The following is a 21,963-nucleotide window of genomic DNA, read 5'->3' on the forward strand; positions in this document are numbered from 1 at the left end:
ACCTTTGCAAAGTTTATGTACATTATATCCAGTACAATGTCTCCCCCTTCTGTAAATTATACAAATATTAGTTGGAGTCATGTGAGACTTCCTGCTGACTACAGATCTGAGGTCATGTGATCATTATAATGTATAGGAGGGGGGCAGATAATTCGCTATAATGCACACCTCCACTTCTACAGAACCATGTTTGTGTGTCATTGTGTTCTGCAGCAGCTGAGCCGTGTGTTGGGGGTTCTGCAGCAGCTGAGGCGTGTATTGGGGGGGTTCTGCATCAGCTGAGCCGTGTGTTGGGGGGGGTTCTGCATCAGCTGAGCCGTGTGTTGGGGGGGGTTCTGCATCAGCTGAGCCGTGTGTTGGGGGGGGTTCTGCATCAGCGGAGGCGTGTGTTGGGGGGGGTTCTGCAGCAGCTGAGGCGTGTGTTGGGGGGGGTTCTGCAGCAGCTGAGGCGTGTGTTGGGGGGTTCTGCAGCAGCTGAGGCGTGTGTTGGGGGGTTCTGCAGCAGCCTGTGTCATACTCTGGATAAGTAGGGGTTGGGGTCTCCGGGGGTGACGCTCCCGTGTAGCTGTAGCGTCAGTCCCTTCCCTTAGGTCCATGTGCTGATGCTTGTCTCTGTCCTGACAGGAGGGCCCGCTCCGCCAGTCAGCCAGTCTGCTTCGATAAATCATCCTGGAAGTCTTCCCTCCAGCACTAGCTACACGATGGCACCCGAGCCCACCCTGTCCCAAAACCCGCTCTCCATTATGATGTCTAGGATGTCGAAGTTCGCCATGCCCAGCTCCACGCCTCTGTACCACGACGCCATCAAGACGGTGGCCAGCTCAGATGACGACTCCCCTCCTGCCCGCTCGCCCAATTTGCCGCCTATGAATAACATGTCAGGTGAGTTGTCGCCACAGAGCGAGTTTTCTATATTTCGTTTTTTAACCCCTTCCTGACTGCCATACGGCTATATACGTGCTATTTGCACATACCCCGTGCAGCTAGCACGTGTATAGACGTCATGGCAGCTCTTTAATCCAAGTGCTGCAAAACGCTGGGATTAAAGTTTCTGTCCCTGCTCTGCTGCGGTCACGGGCAGCATACAGTGCAGTAATGCCGGCAAGGGACCAATCAGAGTGGTCCCTTGCCGGAGATCGCTCAGATTGCCTTGTCTGTGCAGACTGACCGCAGCGCGGCACTTTGTAAAAATGCTGGTTTCAGGCTGTGATCTCCATGCTGGAGATCACCGCCTGAAATCAGCAATGACCACCACTGTGTGCCCATGCCCCTGATATCTTCACTGCTCCCCATATGCCCCCAGATGCTGCCATTGTGCCTCCGATTGCCTCCATTGTCCCCCTGCAGCCTGTTCCTATGTGCTGGCATTGATGGCAGCGGCTCAGGAACGGAGCTGCTGCCATCAGCAGAGAGTGTTAGCTGTAATTTACAGTTAACACTCTGCTGCAACGGGCGAAATCGGTGCTGGCACCGATCGGCTGTTTAACCCCTTTAGATGCCACGGTCAGCACCCGCCCGTGACGTCTCCTGCATCACGCCGCTGCTGCTGAAATGGTTGCCATGGCAACCGGACGCTTTACAAAGGTGTCCGGGTTGCCATGGCAACCGGACGCCTTACAAAGGTGTCCGGGCTGCCATGTATCTAAGGCTGATCAGACCCTGAGAGTCTGATCAGTCTTAGTGTAAATGTAGCGCTGACTATACAGTGCATTGCAATAGATGACTATTGCAATGTACTGTATAGTGATCAGGCCCACTGGATCTTAAAGATTCTGATGGGTCTTGGTAAATTAAAAAAAAAGTGTAAAAACAAGTGGGGAAAAAAATATATTAAAATTTTATTGAAAATAAAATAAAAATTCTCATATCAGTTCATTATGTCATAAATAAAAAAGTAAAAAAAATACACACATTAGGTATCGCCGCGTCCGTAATGACCGGCTCTATAAATATATTACATGATCCACCTTGTCTGATACGCCATAAAAATAAAATACAAACTGTGTAAAAAAACAAAACACTATTTTTGTCACCTTACATCACAAAAAGTGTTAACACCAAGCAATTAAAAAGGCGTATGTCCTACAAATTGGTACCAGAAAACCGTCACCTCGTTTCTCAAAAAATGAGTTCTTACCTAAGACAATCGGTTTAAAAAAAAATAAAAAACTCACTCAGACAATGGAGACACTAAAATATGATTATTTTTTTTTGCTTCAAACTGCTATTATTGTGTTAAAGTGAAATTAATAAAAGAATAGACATATTAGGTATTGCCGCATCCATAACAACCTGCTCTATAAAAATATTACATGACCTAACCCCTAAGGTGAGCACCGTAAAAAAAGTGCCAAAAAAGCAATTTTTTTTTTGTCACTTAACATCACATAAAGTGCAACACCACGCAATCAAAAATGCGTATGCCCCCGAAATTAAAATCAATTAAACGTCGCCTCATCCCGCAAAAAATGAGATCTTAACTAAGACAATCTGTCCAAAAAATTAAGCTATGGCTCTGACTATGGAGACACTAAAACAATTATTTTTTTTTTTTAAATGCTATTATTGTGTAAAACTTAAATAAATAAGAAAAAGTATACATATTGCCACGTCCGTAACGATCTGCTCTATAAAAATATCACATGAACTAACCTCAGGTGAACGCTGTAAAAATAAATTTAAACTATGTTAAAACAACCAATTTTTTGGTCACCTTGCCCCATAAAGTGTAATAATGAATGATCAAAAAATCAATGTACCCAAAAATGGTACCAATAAAAATGTCAACTCTTCCTGCAAAAAATGAGCCCCTGCACAAGACGATCAGCAGAAAAATAAAAAGAATATGGCGTTCAGAAAATGGAGACACAAAAACATAATTATTTTTTTTTTAAATGCTTTATGTAAAACTGAAACAAAGAAATTAGACATATTTGATATCATTGCGTCCGTAACAACCTGATCTACCCTGTCAGACGAATCTTGTAAAAAATAAAAACTGTGCTAAAACCTTGCCTCACAAAAAAAGTAATATAGAGCATTTAAATCCTATGTACCAAAAAAAAAACTGGCACCTTATCCCCTAGTTTCCAAAATGGGGTCACTTTTTAGGAGTTTCTACTGTAGGGGTGCATCAGGGGGGCTTCAAATGTGACATGGAATCTAAAAATAAGTCCAGCAAAATCTGCCTTCCAAAAACCGTATGGCGCTCCTTTTCTTCTGCGCCCTGCCGTGGGCCCGTACATCAGTTTACGACCACATGTGGGGTGTTTCTGTAAACCGCAGAATCAGGGCCATAAATATTAAGTTTTGTATGGCTGTTAACCCTTAAATGTGTTAAAGAGAAAAATGGATTAAAATGGAAAATCTGCCAAAAAAGTGAAATTTAGACATTTTATCTCCATTTTTCTTTAATTTATGTGGAACACCTAAAGGGTTAACAAAGTTTGTAAAATCAGTTTAGAGTAACTTGAGGGGTGCAGTTTCTACAATGGGGTCATTTATGGGGGGGTATCCACTATGTAGGCCCCACAAAGTGACTTCAGAACTGAACTGGTCCTTTAAAAAGTGGGTTTTGGAAATTTTCTTAATTTTTAAGAATTGCTTCTAAGCCTTCTAACGTCCTAAAAAAATAAAATGACATTTACAAAATGATGCCAACATAAAGTAGACATATGGGGAATGTTACGTAATAAATATTTTATGAGGTATCACTTTCTGTTTTAGAAGCAGAGAAATTTAAATTTAGTAAATTGCGAATTTTCCAAATTTTTGGTAAATTTGGGATTTTTTCAGAAATAAAGGTGAAATGTATTGACTCAAATTTGTGACTATCAGGAAGTACAATGTGTCACGAGAAAACAATCTCAGAATGGTTTGGATAAGTAAAGGCGTTCCATAGTTATTACCACCTAAAGTGACGCATGTCAGATTTGCTAAATTAGATGTGGACATGGGGGCATCAATGACCCTTGGTCATGAAAGGGTTAATACTTCACTGTGAATTTCTCCCATTAAGGCGCCATAAATATTCGGCTCCAGGTTATCGGCCGCACGGAGGATCTCGCCAGCTGCAGGTCAGGTGCCCGGCAATCGGATACCCAGGCCAGATGGCATAGGCGGTGTGCGTTGCTTGTGTCGGTACATGTGGGCAATGGTTACTGGAACATGTTTTTAATAGGGTTTCTGGTTCTGCTATAGTGATGACCTATCAGGATAGGTCATCAGTATCTGATCAGTGGGGGGTCCGACTCCTGGCACCCACGACCGATCAGCTGTTTGAGTAAAGCCCCACCGCGGGCCTGGGCTGCAATACCCAGCACAGCCACTATACAATGGATGGCACTGTGACCACTTCAAACAGCTGATTGGCATGGGTGTCGGGGGTCGGACCCCCACTGATCAGATTATCCTGAGAATAGGCCATATGCCTGCTGTAGACAGAGGGAGGCGCTCATGCCGCTCTACAGAGCACTAGTGAGACCTCGTCTGGAGTATTGTGCTCAGTACTGGAGACCATATCTCCAGAAGGATATTGATACTTTGGAGAGAGTTCAGAGAAGAGCTAATAAACTGGTACATGGATTGCAGGATAAAACTTACCAGGAAAGGTTAAAGGACCTTAATATGTATAGCTTGGAAGAAAGAAGAGACAGAGGGAATATGATAGAAACTGCTAAATACATAAAGGGAATCAACTCGGTAAAAGAGGAGAGAATATTTAAAAGAAGAAAAACTGCTACAAGAGGACATAGTTTTAAATTAGAGGGGCAAAGGTTTAAAAGTAATATCAGGAAGTATTACTTTACTGAGAGAGTAGTGGATGCATGGAATAGCCTTCCTGCAGAAGTGGCAGCTGCAAATACAGTGGAGGAGTTTAAGCATGCATGGGATAGGCATAAGGCCATCCTTCATATAAGATAGGGCCAGGGGCTATCCATAGTACTCAGTATATTGGGCAGACTAGATGGGCCAAATGGTTCTTATCTGCCGACACATTCTATGTCATGAAATACATATAAGGTCCCCCAGAAGAAAAGAAAAACTTAAAAAAATCTAGGTCATTAAAAAAAATCTTTCTACCAGCCTTAGGCCTCATGCACATGGCCGTTATGCGGCCGTTCCGTGCATTGGGGACGGCAATTCCGGTCCCCAATACACGGGCAACATCCGTGCAGCGGGCCGGACCCATTCAACTTGAATGGGTCCGTGGTATGTCCGCACCACAAAAAAAAAAATGACATGTCCACGGAAAGAAACACCACGGAAGCACTCCGTAGTGCTTCTGGTGTTCCGTTCCGTGACTCTGTTCTGCATCTCCGTAATTGCGGACCCATTCAAGTGAATCGGTCCGCATCCGTAATGCGGGGTGCACACGGCGGGTGGCAGTGGATTGCCGACCCGCCGTGTGCATGAGGCCTTGTCTGAATTCCTAGCCCCAGTATATTCCCTTTAGGGCTCATGCACAGGAACGTGTGCTGACCGTTCCGTGCATTTGCTGTAGTCATTGCACGGGCAACATCCATGCAGTTTCCGCAGACTATTCCAGACGCGTTCAACTTGAATGGGTCCGTGATCTATCTACACCCTATGCGGAGGCATGGAGAGAAAACCTACGGAAGCACTCCGTATTGCTTCTGTGGGGGTTCTTGCCTCTGTTTTACACCACACCATTTAAGTGAATGGATCAGCACCCGTGATGCGGTGCACAAACGGCCGGTGCCAGTATATTTTAGACCCGCCGTTTGCAGACAATACGGGCACGGCCGAACAACCGCCGTATGAGTGAGGCCTTAAAAGGGTTTTCTGGTACTTAAACATTGGTGCCCTATCCTCAGAATGGGTTGTCTGGAGGCATCCGACTCCCTGTACCGCAGCTGTTGGAAGGGGCCACTGCGCTTAGGCGAGCGCTATGACCTCGACCTGTGATGTCTATTGGTCACATGGCCTTTGTGCATCTCAGTCCCATTTAAAGGGGTATTCTGGTTGTTAGAAGTTATACCCTATGCACAACCACTATACGACGTAGAGTCTGCTGATCTGTGGGGTCCAGGGAGTCGGACCCCCACTGATCAGGTATAAGGGCGCTTAAGAACCTTTAAAGTGCCTTTCCGGGAGCAAAATATGAATGGCCTGTCATCAGTATCTGAAGGTGGGAGGTCCAACACCTGGCACTACCACTGATTAGCTGCGGCCTCCTTATGGCTTACCAAGCACAGCGCCGTCCGTCGTAGAGTGGTTGTTCTTGGTATTGCAGCCCAGGCCCATTCACTTGAATGGGGACTGATCTGCACATAGGTCATGTGACTGATAAACCTGACATCACTGGCTTAGAAAGTGGCTGGAGCTCCACAACCTCTTCACACCGCTGATCGGCGGGGGGGGGGGGGGGGGGGGGGAGCCAGCGGTTTGACCCAAACTGATCTGATCCTGAGGATAGACCATCAGTATTCTACTCCCAGAAAACGCCTTTAAAACACGTTTAAATTTGCAAACTTTTGGAATTTTCTTTTTTTCCCAAAATGATCTCCAAATATAAAAAATAAACGTTTTTTGAAGATAGTCTTACTTTAAAAAAAAACGCTAAAACTGTTGGGTTAATCGCTAAAAACTGTTGGGTCACCGTTCAAAATACCTTTGCTCATTAAGTGGTTAAATCCTCTCATTTATTTATTATAATTTTTTTTTTTTTTTTTTTTTTAGGTATGGTCATGAATCCCCAAAATCCTTCAAAGATGGCGGGTCCTCACGGCAGTGTTTCCATGCCGACTCTAAGCCCGATGGGAATGACGCAGCCTCTTTCCCACGGCGGACAGATGCCCTCACCAAATGCCATGCAACCCAATGTACCACCTCATGGAGGACCTATGGGTGCGGGGATGATGCCACATAATGCCATGATGGCTCACGGTCCTCAAGATCCCCCCATGGTGCCTCAGGGACGCATGGGATTTGCCCAAGGATTTCAATCAGTCCAGTCACCTCCGCAACTTCCCTTTCCACACAACGGCCCTAACGGGGGGCAGGGAAACTTTCCGCCTGGAATGGGCTTTCCGGGAGACGGACCTTTAAGTCGCCCAGGCAACCTGCCCCCGAACGCGGACCCAGCACTTTGTAAGTCGGGTTGTCCATCGGGGCCGGATTCCTTTGGGATTATGGGAAATAATATGCCTTCAGTTTTCACTGACCCGGACCTACAGGAAGTCATTAGACCAGGGGCATCTGGAATCCCCGAGTTTGACCTGTCAAGGATTATTCCATCCGAGAAACCCAGTCAAACACTGCAGTATTTCCCTCGTGGGGAAGTTCCAGGCAGAAAGCATCAACAAGGACCTGGTTATTCACATTTGCCTGCTATGATGGGAGAACCAAACGTGAGAATGGGTATTCCGATGGGCGGCATGGGAGGACCTGGCCCAGTGGATATGCCTGGCCACAATTCTATGAGGCCTCCAGGTTTTATGCAGCAAGGCATGATTGGACCTCATCATCGCATGATGTCACCAGCACAAACCGGAATGCCTGGCCAACTAACTATGATGGGAAATCCGGGAGGGGTGGGTATGATGCCGGGTAAGGAACGAATGCCCGGAGTCCTCTATAGTCACCCAGGTCCTGTGGGCTCTCCTAACATGTTGATGTCCATGCAGGGGATGATGGGACCTCAACAAAACCTCATGATTCCCCCACAGATGCGACCCCGAGGAATGCCTACTGACGTGGGGATGGGTGGTTTCGGCCAAGGACCTGGTAACGCGGGGAACATGATGTTTTAAGCTGCTACGAAAACGAACAGATTACAAATTGTAGACGTGAGATTATCTCTTGAGGAATCTTAACCTATAAAGGAGTCACGTTTTTTGGCCATGCAATAGGTGAAAAACAAACAAAAAAAGACCCAAATTGTTAATTTTGGAGGAAACTCAAGAATGTATGAAAACTGTCTGAGCATTGCTTTCATTTATCCAAGGTGTTTTTGTTTTGTTTTTTTTTCCGTTTTTGTTTTTTTGTTTTTTTTAAGATTTATTTTAAAAAAAAATATTTTTGTGGACTTGGGTATCCCATGATGGCACCTGCTTTTGGGGGATTAAAAAAAAAATGATGAAAAAAAAAAATAATCTGTAGCTGTTTTTGAGAATTTGCCATTTGTCATGAGTTGCACCATCCTGTATGTTTACGTCGTTCGGATTGGCTTCTTAAAGACACCTGGTTTATCTTTATTTTATTTTTTGTGTACTGTACAATATTGTAAAAGGGATATTTTTTTTTTTTTATATTTTAGCAGAGGCGATTAGTCTTGGCGTGTGAGAGGAGATTGAATCGATTCATGCTGTTTACTTCTTGGCGGATAATCCGTCGTCAGATTCTTGTTACTTTTTTTTTTTTTTTTAACTCCAGTTGTATAGTAAAAAAACCAAACTAAGACCTCATACAGAAAGAGTATTATTAAAGCTAAAAAAAAAAAGCACAAAGTGACTATTCAGTCCAGTTTTAGGCGTTCTCCTTTCTTTATAAAATCTTAGGAAAAAATGTAAAAAAAAAAAAAAAGGAAAAAAATTTATGAAAATCTAAAATTATGGAGAGTAAATACAACTATCATTTTACTTCATTTTTTTTTTTTTTGTCAGTTTTTTTTCTTCCTCCCGATCTCATTCTGTGTCGCTCAGTGTCTCCTGTTTTTTTATTTTTTAACTCTTTCTGCACATTGTGTAAAGTTTTTGGGAGGGAGACTAAAAACTCTAAGAGACTGACATTGCCTTTTTTTTTTCCCCGTTTTTAGTCTGTTTTTGTTTTTCCCGCTTTTCTCAAGAAGCCAGACTCTATGCTGTTACATACACGGACAGTGAGACCATATGCAGTTATCTCCAGTTACCCCCCTCTCCGAGCGATCCCCCAGTATTTCATGATGTGGGAGCGGAAACCAGTTGTGGGATTTATATATAAATATATATATATTTACATATATATATTATATTTTTTTCTCTCTCCATTTTGTGACGGTTATTTTTTCACTCTTCCTCTTTGTCCCTCTTACCCCAGCGTTAAACATTCTGTGTAATCTCCATTAAATTTGGTACAAAACCACTTGCCAGGGCTGTGGTGTCAGAAAAAAATAAAATATATTTCTTACAAAAAGGCGAGCCGACTGTTTGTTCCAGGAACGCAATGTAACGCACTTCTGTTGCTATGGTTTTCTTAAAAAAAAAACGAACGTCGTCGGAATAGAGAATTTAACACAAAAATGGACTGAATTTCTGTGTGACAATTTTCTGCCTCGTCCGAATGATTGCTTTTATCCTGTTCTGCATCGCAGGCGCCCCCGTGTGGTCAGTGGCTGAACTGCATTTGCCGCTTGTCTCACTATAAAGCAGGCATGCTCAACCTGTGGCCCTGCAACTCCCACAATGCCCTGCTGTAGGCTGTTCAGGCATGCTGGGAGTTGTAGTTTTGCAACAGCTGGTGGGCCGCAGGTTGAGCGTGGCTGCTATAAAGTGTTGGTCTGAAAGCTGTGGCTCTCTAGCTTCTCGTAAAACTACAACTCCCAGCATGCTGGAGAGATGCAGGGACAGTGCACTGAATTGAATGGAATGTGTTCTCAAAAAGTGACCTATTGTTCAAAGCAGGTTTTTATGTTAAAAGTGTTTTTTTTTTACATTCTTTATTTTAAAAATATGCCAAAATCCTGCAGTTTTTATTTCTTCATAGGCCGACGCTTCCCGTTCGGTCGAGATGACTTTTCAACAGTCATTTCATCATCACAAGCAGGATTACAGTGACGGGTAACGCCTACAGGGAACACGGAATCCCCTGTTCACTGCAAGTCAGGGTTCAGCAGCCTCCGGCGCTCCAGGTGTTGTGAAACTACACCTCCCAGCATGCTCCATTCACTTCTGTGGGAGTTATGAGAACAGCTGAGCAAGTGTGCATGCTGGGAGTTGTAGTTTCACAACAGCTGAAGTGCTCTTCACAGGTCAAAGAGCTTGCCCACAACAATAGATTGTCAATGGAAGTCCACAGACTGCGGGTACCTATGGTCCATATAATAAACAAAAAACGGGCCAACTGACCCAAGAGAACCCCAATAAAGTGCTCGTCCACAAATCTACAAAGCTCTTTGTGTGTCTTTATGCTTCAATAAGTTCATGTGCCTTTTATTATATTTGTGGATGTGCACTTTATTGGGGTTCTCTTGGGTCAGTTGGCCCGTTTTTTTGTTTGTTTATTATGTGGTGTTTTGAACGGCTTGTAGTGTTCCTACGGTCCATATGTCTGCTGGTCTGTTATTTTGTGTACAGAGCTGAGGACACGGGCTGCTAGATGGCCGCTAGCACATCCGCAATACCCAGTCCCCATAGCTCTGTGTGCTTTTATTGTGTCAAAAAACACGATTTGATCCATATGCAAAATATATGATTTAAGAGACTGGCACTCCCTCATACGGAAATTAATTTCTCTGCGAGGGAGTGCCAGTCTCTTAAAGTATATATTTTCTATACTCCTTTATGTTGATTTGAGTGACTCAATTTGAGACTAGAGCACCCATTCCAGAATTGTGAAGGGAGTGAGCAGTTTGTCTATATTTTCTATTTTTTTACTTGATCCATATGCAAATTGTCCCCCGAGATGAGTCCTGTCCCCCGAGATGAGTCCTGTCCCCCGAGATGAGTCCTGTCCCCCGAGATGAGTCCTGTCCCCCGAGATGAGTCCTGTCCCCCGAGATGAGTCCTGTCCCCCGAGATGAGTCCTGTCCCCCGAGATGAGTCCTGTCCCCCGAGATGAGTCCTGTCCCCCGAGATGAGTCCTGTCCCCCGAGATGAGTCCTGTCCCCCGAGATGAGTCCTGTCCCCCGAGATGAGTCCTGTCCCCCGAGATGAGTCCTGTCCCCCATGCGCAGTTCATTCCCTGAGGCTGATGCCAGCACAGGGAAGGAACACTATGCTGACACAGCGCTATGGGGACTGGGTATTGCGGATGTGCTAGCGGCCATCTAGCAGCCCATGTCCTCAGCTCTATACCCAAAATCCAGGTGACAGGTTCCCTTTAACGGGGTTGTCTCACTTGAGCAATTAGCATTTATTATGTAGAGGAAGTTAAAGGGGGTTGTCTGGGTTCGGAGTTGAACCTGAACATATCCCAATTTTCACCCCTCTGACATGAGCATGTTTGTAGTTTTTACACTGCTAGGCCGGAGGCTTCTGCCTAGCACTGTTCCCAGTGACGTCGCCAGCATTAGTGCCAGTGGCGTCACCGGACGCTAGGCGGAAACTCGCTTATGTACAGTGCCACTGTCGCGGCCACCAGAGTGGAGGGCGCCTTTTCCTATAGTGGTTGTAACCATGGAAACAAGCAGTGTTTAATGTGATGGAAAAATGAATCCAGCCAGCACAGGAGGCAATATGGACAATCACAATACATTAGTAAGTGCCTCGAGTTAACTTCCTCTACTTAATAAATGCTATTTGCAAAAGTGAGACAACCCCTTTTCAAGGGGTTGTGCCAAGGTTGCCCATTATCCCCTTTCTACAGGATAGAGGATAATTGATTGGTGGGGTCCAACTGTTGGCACCCCCACCGATCCTGAGAGCAGGGGTCCTATTCCCCACCCATCTAATAGAGCAACAGGTTGATCACGTGTCCCTGAAGCTCCATTCATTCTCTATGTGACTGCTGCGGATAGCGGAGTCCAGCACTAGGCTGGTCCCATAAAGAATAAAGGAAGCAGTGGGTCACATGCTCATCCTGCCGCACCATCAGATCGGGGGAGCTTCTGTTCTCAGGTCTGATCAGACCCCCAGCGATCATTTTAGTTTTAGTTAGGGGATAATTTGTAAACTTGGCACAACCCCTATACTATGGCAATAAGAAAGAAAGGTAACATTTTAATTGGCTGCAGCAGTCATGTGTGTATCCGGACATGTTGGCACAGCCGCCAATCAACACTGAGGCCAGTGATCGGTGGTCATCTGGATATACAGCCAAGTAACCAAACCCTGACTGGCAGATGAGAGGTGGGATTGTCTTAATCTTGGTCATCCCCTTTAGGCCCTTACAGGGCTTAATGTAAATAGATAACAAACACATTTAGCCCAAAACTGTGCGGGAAACTATTAACGTGTAATACTGCCCTATAGGGTCTCCGTGCTTCCTTACACATGAGCCTACGGACCATTCACTGCGGAAGTGTGAGCAGCGAGGAGTCTCCCTGTAATGCGGATTAGTCAAGCTCATGGTTCCTAGGTCTACTGATGTGTCATGTGACCGGCCCCATAAATAAAGCTGCATGAACCTGGTGCCCGCCAAGTGCAGAGCAATGCATTGTGGGTACCGGGTTCAGGTCAGAGTCAGGTTGTGTGCAGGCCATGGACCTAGATCTCCTTGAAGAATGTTGGGAGAAAATATCATAGATGGGGACAGCACAAGAGCAGTCCTGACGAAGGGAGTGTGAGAGTTGTAGGTCATTAGCCGAGCGAGGAGCATGAGTGTAGATGGCTGTGAGAGCAGAGATAGGGTGGTCTCAGTGTTGTGGGCATGCTCTGACCTGTGCAGAGGTCACTGCAGAGAAGTGGAGGAGGTACTGAGCTGTCCACAGCAGGTCCTGTGATAAAAAAAATAAGTGTTACCGTTCATTCTAATATCACCCTCTGAGAAGGGGATGACTACTGGCTCTGCCCACAGCACAAGCTGAACAATGATGGGAAGTCCTGTACAGGAGGAGAACGTTACAGCTTCGCTTTCAAGAACTTTACAGATGAGCACTAACCTTTCCTCAGAGCGGGATCCTGGCTTCCTTGTGCTAATTGCCCACAGAGGGAATGGATTCATTTAATGAGCGGATGTCTCTCTCCGTCCGCTCGCTATGGTTGTGCAGGATGATGATGGTTTTACTTTATAGCACCAATAATACCAGGGAGCTGTACATAAGTAAAGGGGTCAAAACAAAACCAAGTCCAATAAGCATGGACTGGGGAGAGGACCCTGACCACGGGGGCTAACAGTCTACAAGGGAAGGAGACAATAGGTGAGGGTAGAAGCTGTGCAGTGGCAGCAGGATTATTGTAGGAAGGGGGGGGGTTCAGGTTGGTTTTGAATGGTGGGGGGCTCCAGAGTATGGGGGGATTTACAGGAGAAATTGTGAGGAGCACATAAGACGTGAGCAAAGGAGTTCCTGTGAGGATCAGAGATGAGTGGAGATTACATCTGGGGAGGTATCAGGAGATTAGGTCAGAGATGTACGGAGAGGACAGGTTGTGGAGTGGAGATTACATCTGGGGAGGTATCAGGAGATTAGGTCAGAGATGTATAGAGAGGACAGGTTGTGGACTAGAGATTACATGTGGACTAGAGATTAGGTCAGAGATGTACGGAGAGGACCGGTTGTGGACTGGAGATTACATGTGAGGAGGTATCAGAGATTAGGTCAGAGATGTATGGAGAGGACAGGTTGTGGAGTGGAGATTACATCTGGGGAGGTATCAGGAGATTAGGTCAGAGATGTACGGAGAGGACAGGTTGTGGACTGGAGATTACATGTGGACTAGAGATTACATGTGGGGAGGTATCAGGAGATTAGGTCAGAGATGTATAGAGAGGACAGGTTGTGGACTGGAGATTACATGTGGGGAGGTATCAGGAGATTAGGTCAGAGATGTACGGAGAGGACCGGTTGTGGACTGGAGATTACATGTGAGGAGGTATCAGAGATTAGGTCAGAGATGTATGGAGAGGACAGGTTGTGGACTGGAGATTACATGTGAGGAGGTATCAGAGATTAGGTCAGAGATGTATGGAGAGGACAGGTTGTGGACTGGAGATTACATGTGAGGAGGTATCAGAGATTAGGTCAGAGATGTATGGAGAGGACAGGTTGTGGACTGGAGATTACATGTGAGGAGGTATCAGAGATTAGGTCAGAGATGTATGGAGAGGACAGGTTGTGGACTGGAGATTACATGTGGGGAGGTATCAGGAGATTAGGTCAGAGATGTACGGAGAGGACAGGTTGTGGACTGGAGATTACATGTGGGGAGGTATCAGGAGATTAGGTCAGAGATGTACGGAGAGGACAGGTTGTATGTCGGTATTCTGAAATGCATTTCCAGGACAGCAGATAAGCAGTGAAGAGATTGAAGAACAAGGGGAGAGGTGGATTAATCGAGTAGCAGAGGAGGATGGTTTGGAGGGGCACAAGACTGTTAGAGGGGAGGCCACAAGGAGGACGTTGCAGTAGACTATGTGGGAGATGATGAGGGAAGTATCAGGAGTATTCCAGTTGTACTTTTTGAAAAGGTCCACATGGCTGGGTCTAATGTCAGGTAAAGGTAAGAGCTACAAAAAGAAAAGGAAGGACAACAGCAATGGTGTGCAGCGGCATTTTATTTTTTTTAATAAACCACACCTCTAATCCCACCCAATTCCCTTATTACCCCCCCCCCCCCTCACAGTATGATGCCCCCTTAGTGCTCCTCATACTATGATGCTCCTAAGAGGCCCTCTCACAGTATGATTAACCCTTAAGTGCCCTCTAAGTGTCCGCTATGCAGTTTGAGGGAGGCCTCTCAAGGGGGCATTAGAGTGTGAAGCCCCTTAAGTAGCTCCCACACAGAATGCTGCCTTCTTACGTGACCCCTCATAGCATGCCCCACATTGCTTACAATTTATTTACTCACCTATCCTGTGTTCCCATTTTCCATCGGTGGTTCAGCGTTGGCAGGCGTCATGTGGTGATGTCATCGTGCCAGACGTGATAAATTTGTGAAAGATTGTGTTGGTGGCTGCGGCTGTTCCAAAGCTCCTCTGTTCCCCAGGTTTCATTTCATTACACTTTACGGTGTATATGGTACACAACTTCTATATACACAGTCCCCAGTCATTACATCATGTATTCCAATGTCATATGGGACCCAAAGTGTGAGCAACACCCCTAATATTACAGAAGTATTATAGTAGTTATATTCTTATACATAGGAGCAGTATTATAGTAGTTATATTCTTGTACATAGGAGCAGTATTATAGTAGGTATATTCTTGTACATAGGAGCAGTATTATAGTAGTTATATTCTTGTACGTAGGAGCAGTATTATAGTAGTTATATTCTTGTACATAGGAGCAGTATTATAGTAGTTATATTCTTGTACATATGAGCAGTATTATAGTAGTGATATTCTTGTACATAGGAGCAGTATTATAGTAGTTATATTCTTGTACATAGGAGCAGTATTATAGCAGTTATATTCTTGTACATAGGGGGCAGTATTATAGTAGTTATATTCTTGTATATAGGAGGCAGTATTATAGTAGTTATATTCTTGTACATAGGAGCAGTATTATAGTAGTTATATTCTTGTACATAGGAGCAGTATTATAGTAGTTATATTTTTGTACATAGGATCAGTATTATAGTAGTTATATTCTTGTACATAGGAGCAGTATTATAGTAGTTATATTCTTGTACATAGGAGACAGTATTATAGTAGTTATATTCTTGTACATAGGAGGCAGTATTATAGCAGTTATATCCTTGTACATAGGAGCAGTATTATAGTAGTTATATCCTTGTACATTGGAGCAGTATTATAGTAGGTATATTCTTGTATGTAGGAGCAGTAATATAGTAGTTATATCCTTGTACGTAGGAGGCAGTATTATAGCAGTTATATCCTTGTACATAGGAGCAGTATTATAGTAGTTATATTTTTGTACATGGGAGCAGTATTATAGTAGTTATATTCTTGTACATGGGAGCAGTATTATAGTAGTTATATTCTTGTACATAGGAGCAGTATTATAGTAGTTATATTCTTGTACATAGGAGCAGTATTATAGTAGTTATATTCTTGTACATGGGAGCAGTATTATAGTAGATATATTCTTGTACATAGGAGCAGTATTATAGCAGTTATATCCTTGTACATAGGAGCAGTATTATAGTAGTTATATTCTTGTACATAGGAGCAGTATTATAGTAGTTATATTCTTGTACATGGGAGCAGTATTATAGTAGATATATTCTTGTACATAGGAGCAGTATTATAGTAGGTATATTCTTGTATGTAGGAGCAGTATTATAGTAGTTATATTCTTGTACATAGGAGGCAGTATTATAGTAGTTATATTTTTGTACATGGGAGCAGTATTATAGTAGTTATATTCTTGTACATGGGAGCAGTATTATAGTAGTTATATTCTTGTACATGGGAGCAGTATTATAGTAGTTATATTCTTGTACATGGGAGCAGTATTATAGTAGTTATATTCTTGTACATGGGAGCAGTATTATAGTAGTTATATTCTTGTACATGGGAGCAGTATTATAGTAGATATATTCTTGTACATAGGAGCAGTATTATAGTAGTTATATTCTTGTACATAGGAGGCAGTATTATAGTGGTTATATTCTTGTACATAGGAGCAGTATTATAGTAGTTATATTCTTGTACATAGGAGCAGTATTATAGTAGTTATAGTCTTGTACATAGGAGTAGTATTATAGTAGTTATAGTCTTGTACATAGGAGCAGTATTATAGCAGTTATATTCTTGTACATAGGAGCAGTATTATAGTAGTTATATTCTTGTACATAGGAGGCAGTATTATAGTAGTTATACTCTTGTACATAGGAGCAGTATTATAGTAGTTATATTCTTGTATATAGGAGGCAGTATTATAGTAGTTATATTCTTGTACATAGGAGGCAGTATTATAGTAGTTATATTATTGTACATAGGAGCAGTATTATAGTAGTTATATTCTTGTACATAGGAGCAGTATTATAGTAGTTATATTCTTGTACATAGGAGCAGTATTATAGTAGTTATATTCTTGTACATAGGAGGCAGTATTATAGTAGTTATATTCTTGTACATAGGAGGCAGTATTATAGTAGTTATATTCTTGTACATAGGAGCAGTATTATAGTAGTTATATCCTTGTACATAGGAGCAGTATTATAGTAGTTATATTCTTGTACATAGGAGCAGTATTATAGTAGTTATATTCCTGTACATAGGAGTAGTATTATAGTAGTTTTATTCTTGTACATAGGAGGCAGTATTAGTATACAGTATGTCAGTCCACCCATTATATACAGTTGTAATTGTTCATTACGGTGATATAATTTATATCTAGGAGGGATAATGAGAGAAAATTCTTTACTCCTGCCTTTCCTCCGCTAGAAATAGCGGCAAGCTTGTCCTTGTCTGGAATGGCGGTTTAACGCTGTACATCAGTGAGAACTCAATCCAATCGCGCTTCATAGAAGACATTACAAACAACAACTTGGAAGATGGAGGAATTTTATTATTTCTCAACATCTAACAATCTTTTTATAAAATTAGGTCACACATAGTAACAGTTTATAAGGCTGAAAAAAATCCCTCTGTCCATCCAGTTCGGCCTGTTATCCTGCAAGTTGATCCAGAGGAAGGCAAAAAAAAAACCCTGTGAGGTAGAAGCCAATTTTCCCCACTTAAGGGGAAAAAAAAAAATTCCTTCCCGACTCCAATCAGGCATCAGAATAACTCCCTGGATCAACGACCCCTCTCTAGTAGCTATAGCCTGTAATATTATTACGCTCCAGAAAAACATCCAGGCCCTTCTTGAATTCCTTTATTGTACTCACCATCACCACCTCCTCAGGCAGAGAGCTCCATAGTCTCACTGCTCTTACCGTAAAGAATCCTCTTCTATGTTTGTGTACAAACCTTCTTTCCTCCAGACGCAGAGGATGTCCCCTCGTCACAGTCACAGTCCTGGGGATAAATAGATGATGGGAGAGATCTCTGTACTGACCCCTGATATATTCATACATAGTAATTAGATCTCCCCTCAGTTGTCTTTATTCTAAAGTGAATAACCCTAATGTTGATAATCTTTCAGGGTACTGTAGTTGCCCCATTCCAGTTATTACTTTAGTTGCCCTCCTCTGGACCCTCTCCAGCCCTGCCATGTCTGCATTGTTCACAGGAGCCCAGAACTGTACACAGTCCTCCATGTGTGGTCTGACTAGTGATGTGTAAAGTGCTAGGACTATGTTCTTATCACTGGCATCTATGCCCCCTTTGATGCAACACATTCTTTTTGCCTTGGCAGCAGCTGCCTGACACTGTTTTCTGCAGCTTATTTTGCTGTTTATTAAAATTCCTAGGTCCTTTTCCATGTCAGTGTTACCCAGTGTTTTACCATTTAGTATGTACGGGTGACTTGCATTATTCCTTCCCATGTGCATAACATTTGTCAGAGTTAGGCTCCATTCACACGTCTGTAGCGCATTGTAGATCTGCAATACATCCGGCCGGCACCCCCATAGAAATGCCTATTCTTGTCCGCAATTGCGGACAAGAATAGGACATGCTCTATTTTTTCCGGGGCCGCGCTCCAGAAATGCAGAGAGCACATAGTGTGCTCTCCGCATCCATTCAGTCCCCATAGAGAATGAATGGGTCCGCACCCGTTCCCCACAATTGCGGAACGGGTGCGGACAACACTTGCGTACGTGTGAATGGAGCCTTACCCAGTGTTTTACCATTTAGTATGTACGGGTGACTTGCATTATTCCTTCTCATGTGCATAACCTTACATTTGTCAGTGTTAAACCTCATCTGCCACTTCTCTGCCCAAGACTCCAATCTATCCAGATCCATCTGTAGCTGTATACTGTTATTTGTAGTGTGTATGTGTGTGTGTGTGTGTATATATATATATATATATATATATATATATACACACACACTAGGCTGTCCTCTGTAGTGTGTGTGTGTATATGTATATATATATATATATATATATACAGTATACTATCCTCTGTAGTGTATATACACACAGTATACTGTCCTCTGTAGTGTGTGTATGTATATATATCCACAGTATACTATCCTCTGTAGTGTGTATGTATGTATGTGTGTGTGTGTGTGTATATATATATATATATATATATATATATACAGTGATACCTCGGTTCACGAACTTAATTCGTGAACTGACTCTGGTCGCGAACCGAATTGGTCGCGAACCGAGGCACATTTTCCCATAGGGTTCAATGTAAATCCGGTTAATCCGTGCTGACCTTTTTTTGGGTGTTTTTGAAGCACAAAAATATGAAACAAATTACAATACACATTAGTACAGTATAGTAATGTATAAAGAGAGGACACTAACCTTGCTTGACATGACTTCTGGCATGGAGGAAGGCAGGTGGGAGGCAGTTATTGTTTGGAGGGAGAGTCCCCCTCCATAAGGACATCAGGGGGATCTCCTTCAGGGGTTTCCTCTCTCCTTTGTCTCCTAGCTGCAGGCTCAGTTTTTCTGAAAAATCTGTCCAATGTCACTTGTCTCTTCCTGTGCTGCATAACCCTCCGGAAATGAGAGACCACATTATCATTCATGAGATTTAGCACTCTGTTCACGACAGTTATGTTGGGGTGGTGCTTTTCAAAAAAATCATGGCACTCATTCCATTTTTGCATAATGGATTTTATGGCATCACTGCTAACCTCCTCCCTTTCTTCCTCTTCCTCAGTGGAATGCTCCTCAAGAAGTGCCTTCTGCTGCTCACTGTGGAGTTCAGAAAGTTCTTCCGTGGTCAGCTCCTCCCTATGTTCCTCAACAAGCTCTTCCACATCAGCACCATCAACGTCCAGACCCATACTCTTGCCCATGGACACAATTTCCTCCACTACCTCTGCATCAGACCCTTCAAAGTCATGTTCACGTTCAGCGACACATTCTGGCCACAGTTTCCTCCAGGCTGAATTTAGGGTTCGGGGAGTGACCTCTTCCCAGGCTTTGTCAATGAGGTTAATGCAGTGGACAACATTGAAATGTTTCTTCCAGAAGTCTTTCAAAGTCAAGGACGTCTCTTCAGTGACATTAAAACACCTAGTGAAGAGCGCCTTTGTGTACAGCTTCTTGAAGTTGCAGATGACTTGCTGGTCCATGGGCTGCAGAAGTGGTGTTGTGTTGGGGGGGAGGAACTTTACCTTGATGAAGTCATACTCAGCATCCATATCATCCACCAAGGCTGGAGGGTGTGCCGGGGCATTGTCCATCAGAAGAAGGCACCTTTCAGGCAGCTGGTTATCAGAAAGATATTTTCTGACGGTGGGTGCAAACACCTCGTGCAGCCATTCCATAAACAATTGCCTTGTGACCCAAGCTTTGGCATTGGCTCTCCACATGACGGGCAGTCTGGCCTTGTTCACATTTTGTTGCCTAAATGCACGAGGGGTTTGAGAATGGTACACCAGTAGTGGTTTAATTTTCAGATCGGCGCTTGCGTTGGCACACAGCAAAAGGGTCAATCTGTCCTTCATGGGCTTGTGCCCTGGTAGTGCCTTTTCCTCCTGCGTGATATAGGTTCTGTTAGGCATTTTTTTCCAGAAGAGCCCTGTTTCATCACAGTTGAAAACTTGTTGAGGGACGTATCCTTCTGTCTTCATGAATTCCGCAAAGTCTAACTTGTAGGCTTCTGCTGCGGCCTTGTCAGAACTGGAAGCCTCACCATGTCTAATCACACTGTGGATGCCACTTCTCCTGCGGAATTTTTCAAACCACCCCCTACTGGCTTTAAATTCGTCACTTGCTGCACTTGTAGAGGGGCTTCTTTGCAGTAAATCACTGTGCAATTTCCTGGCTTTCTCACAGATCATAGCTTCACTAACGCTATCACCTGCCAGCTGTTTCTCATTCAACCACACCAACAAAAGTTTTTCCACCTCTTCCAGCACTTGCGTCCTCTGCTTGGTTAACATTGTTACTCCTTTTGCAACATCAGCTCCTTTGATGGCGGCTTTGTTTTTCAGAATAGTTGAGATTGTTGACTTTGCCATCTTGTACTCCGAGGCCAGATCAGTCACACGAATACCACGGTCATGCTTTTCTATAATTTCCTTCTTCAGCTCAATGGTTATTTTCTTCACAACCTTGCTGTCACCTTTACTACTGCTCTGCACTTTCTTTTTGCCACCATGCTTGCGCTGCACATTCTTGTCACCTGCATTTCCACTTTGCACATTGTCACTTGCATTTCCACTTTGCACATTGTCACTTGCATTGCTGTTTTTGTCACCTTCATTGCTGCTCTGCACTTTCTTTTTGCCACCATGCTTGCGCTGCACATTCTTGTCACCTGCATTTCCACTTTGCACATTGTCACTTGCATTTCCACTTTGCACATTGTCACTTGCATTGCTGTTTTTGTCACCTTCATTGCTGCTCTGCACTTTCTTTTTGCCACCATGCTTGCGCTGCACATTCTTGTCACCTGCATTTCCACTTTGCACATTGTCACTTGCATTTCCACTTTGCACATTGTCACTTGCATTTCCACTTTGCACATTGTCACTTGCATTTCCACTTTGCACATTGTCACCTGCATTGCTGTTCTTATCACCTTCATTGCTGCTCCGCACTTTCTTCTTTCCACTATGCTTCTTGGGAGCCATATTGGGTGTCCAGTGAACTGTATAGTACTGTATGTGCTAAAAAGCACACCAATGTTTGCAGAGTACTCACAGTACTTCTTTCAGTGTCTCTTCTTCTCTCCACGATCTTCCTACAGGAAGTGACGAACATGTGACAGCCTGGAAATAGCATTAAAATGGCCGCGGCTCCTGTTCGTGAACCGAGGCGGAGTTCGTGAACCGGAGCATATTTTTATGAACTTTTCTGTTCGTGAACCGAGTTGTTCGTGAACAGAAGCGTTCGTGAACCGAGGTATCACTGTATATATATATATACACACAGTATACTATCCTCTGTAGTGTATATACACACAGTATACTGTCCTCTGTAGTGTGTGTGTGTATGTATGTGTGTGTGTGTGTATATATATACACACAGTATACTATCCTCTGTAGTGTATATACACAGTATACTGTCCTCTGTAATATACAGTACAGACCAAAAGTTTGGACACACCTTCTCATTCAAAGAGTTTTCTTTATTTTCATGACTATGAAGGCATCAAA

The 21,963-nt window shown here is 43.6% G+C and overlaps 2 protein-coding genes across 7 annotated transcripts in view; one reads left to right on the forward strand and one right to left on the reverse strand.

Moving 5' to 3' along the window:
- BCL9 (BCL9 transcription coactivator) overlaps positions 1-8,729 on the forward strand; it is a 185,989-nt gene extending 177,260 nt beyond the window's left edge. For 5 of the 6 annotated variants that reach the window (XM_040423016.1, XM_040423017.1, XM_040423018.1 and 2 more), the window contains 2 exons: positions 625-882; positions 6,703-8,729. In XM_040423016.1, the coding sequence (XP_040278950.1) occupies positions 625-882; positions 6,703-7,775 (1,331 nt within the window). In that variant the 3' untranslated portion in view covers positions 7,776-8,729. The remainder of the gene's footprint in view (positions 1-624; positions 883-6,702) is intronic. The other variant, XM_040423020.1, reaches the window with a different exon arrangement.
- A 10,455-nt stretch (positions 8,730-19,184) lies between these two features.
- Positions 19,185-20,759, reverse strand: LOC120993193 (tigger transposable element-derived protein 1-like). Its single transcript, XM_040421752.1, has 2 exons — positions 20,664-20,759; positions 19,185-20,056 (listed from the first exon to the last, which is right to left on the reverse strand). Exon 2 carries the CDS (start codon positions 20,041-20,043, stop codon positions 19,201-19,203), a length of 843 nt encoding a protein of 280 aa, XP_040277686.1. The 5' UTR covers positions 20,044-20,056; positions 20,664-20,759; the 3' UTR covers positions 19,185-19,200.
- Positions 20,760-21,963: the final 1,204 nt, after the last annotated feature.

This window comes from Bufo bufo, chromosome 3, assembly GCF_905171765.1.
Source record: "Bufo bufo chromosome 3, aBufBuf1.1, whole genome shotgun sequence".
Lineage (NCBI taxonomy): Eukaryota > Metazoa > Chordata > Amphibia > Anura > Bufonidae > Bufo > Bufo bufo.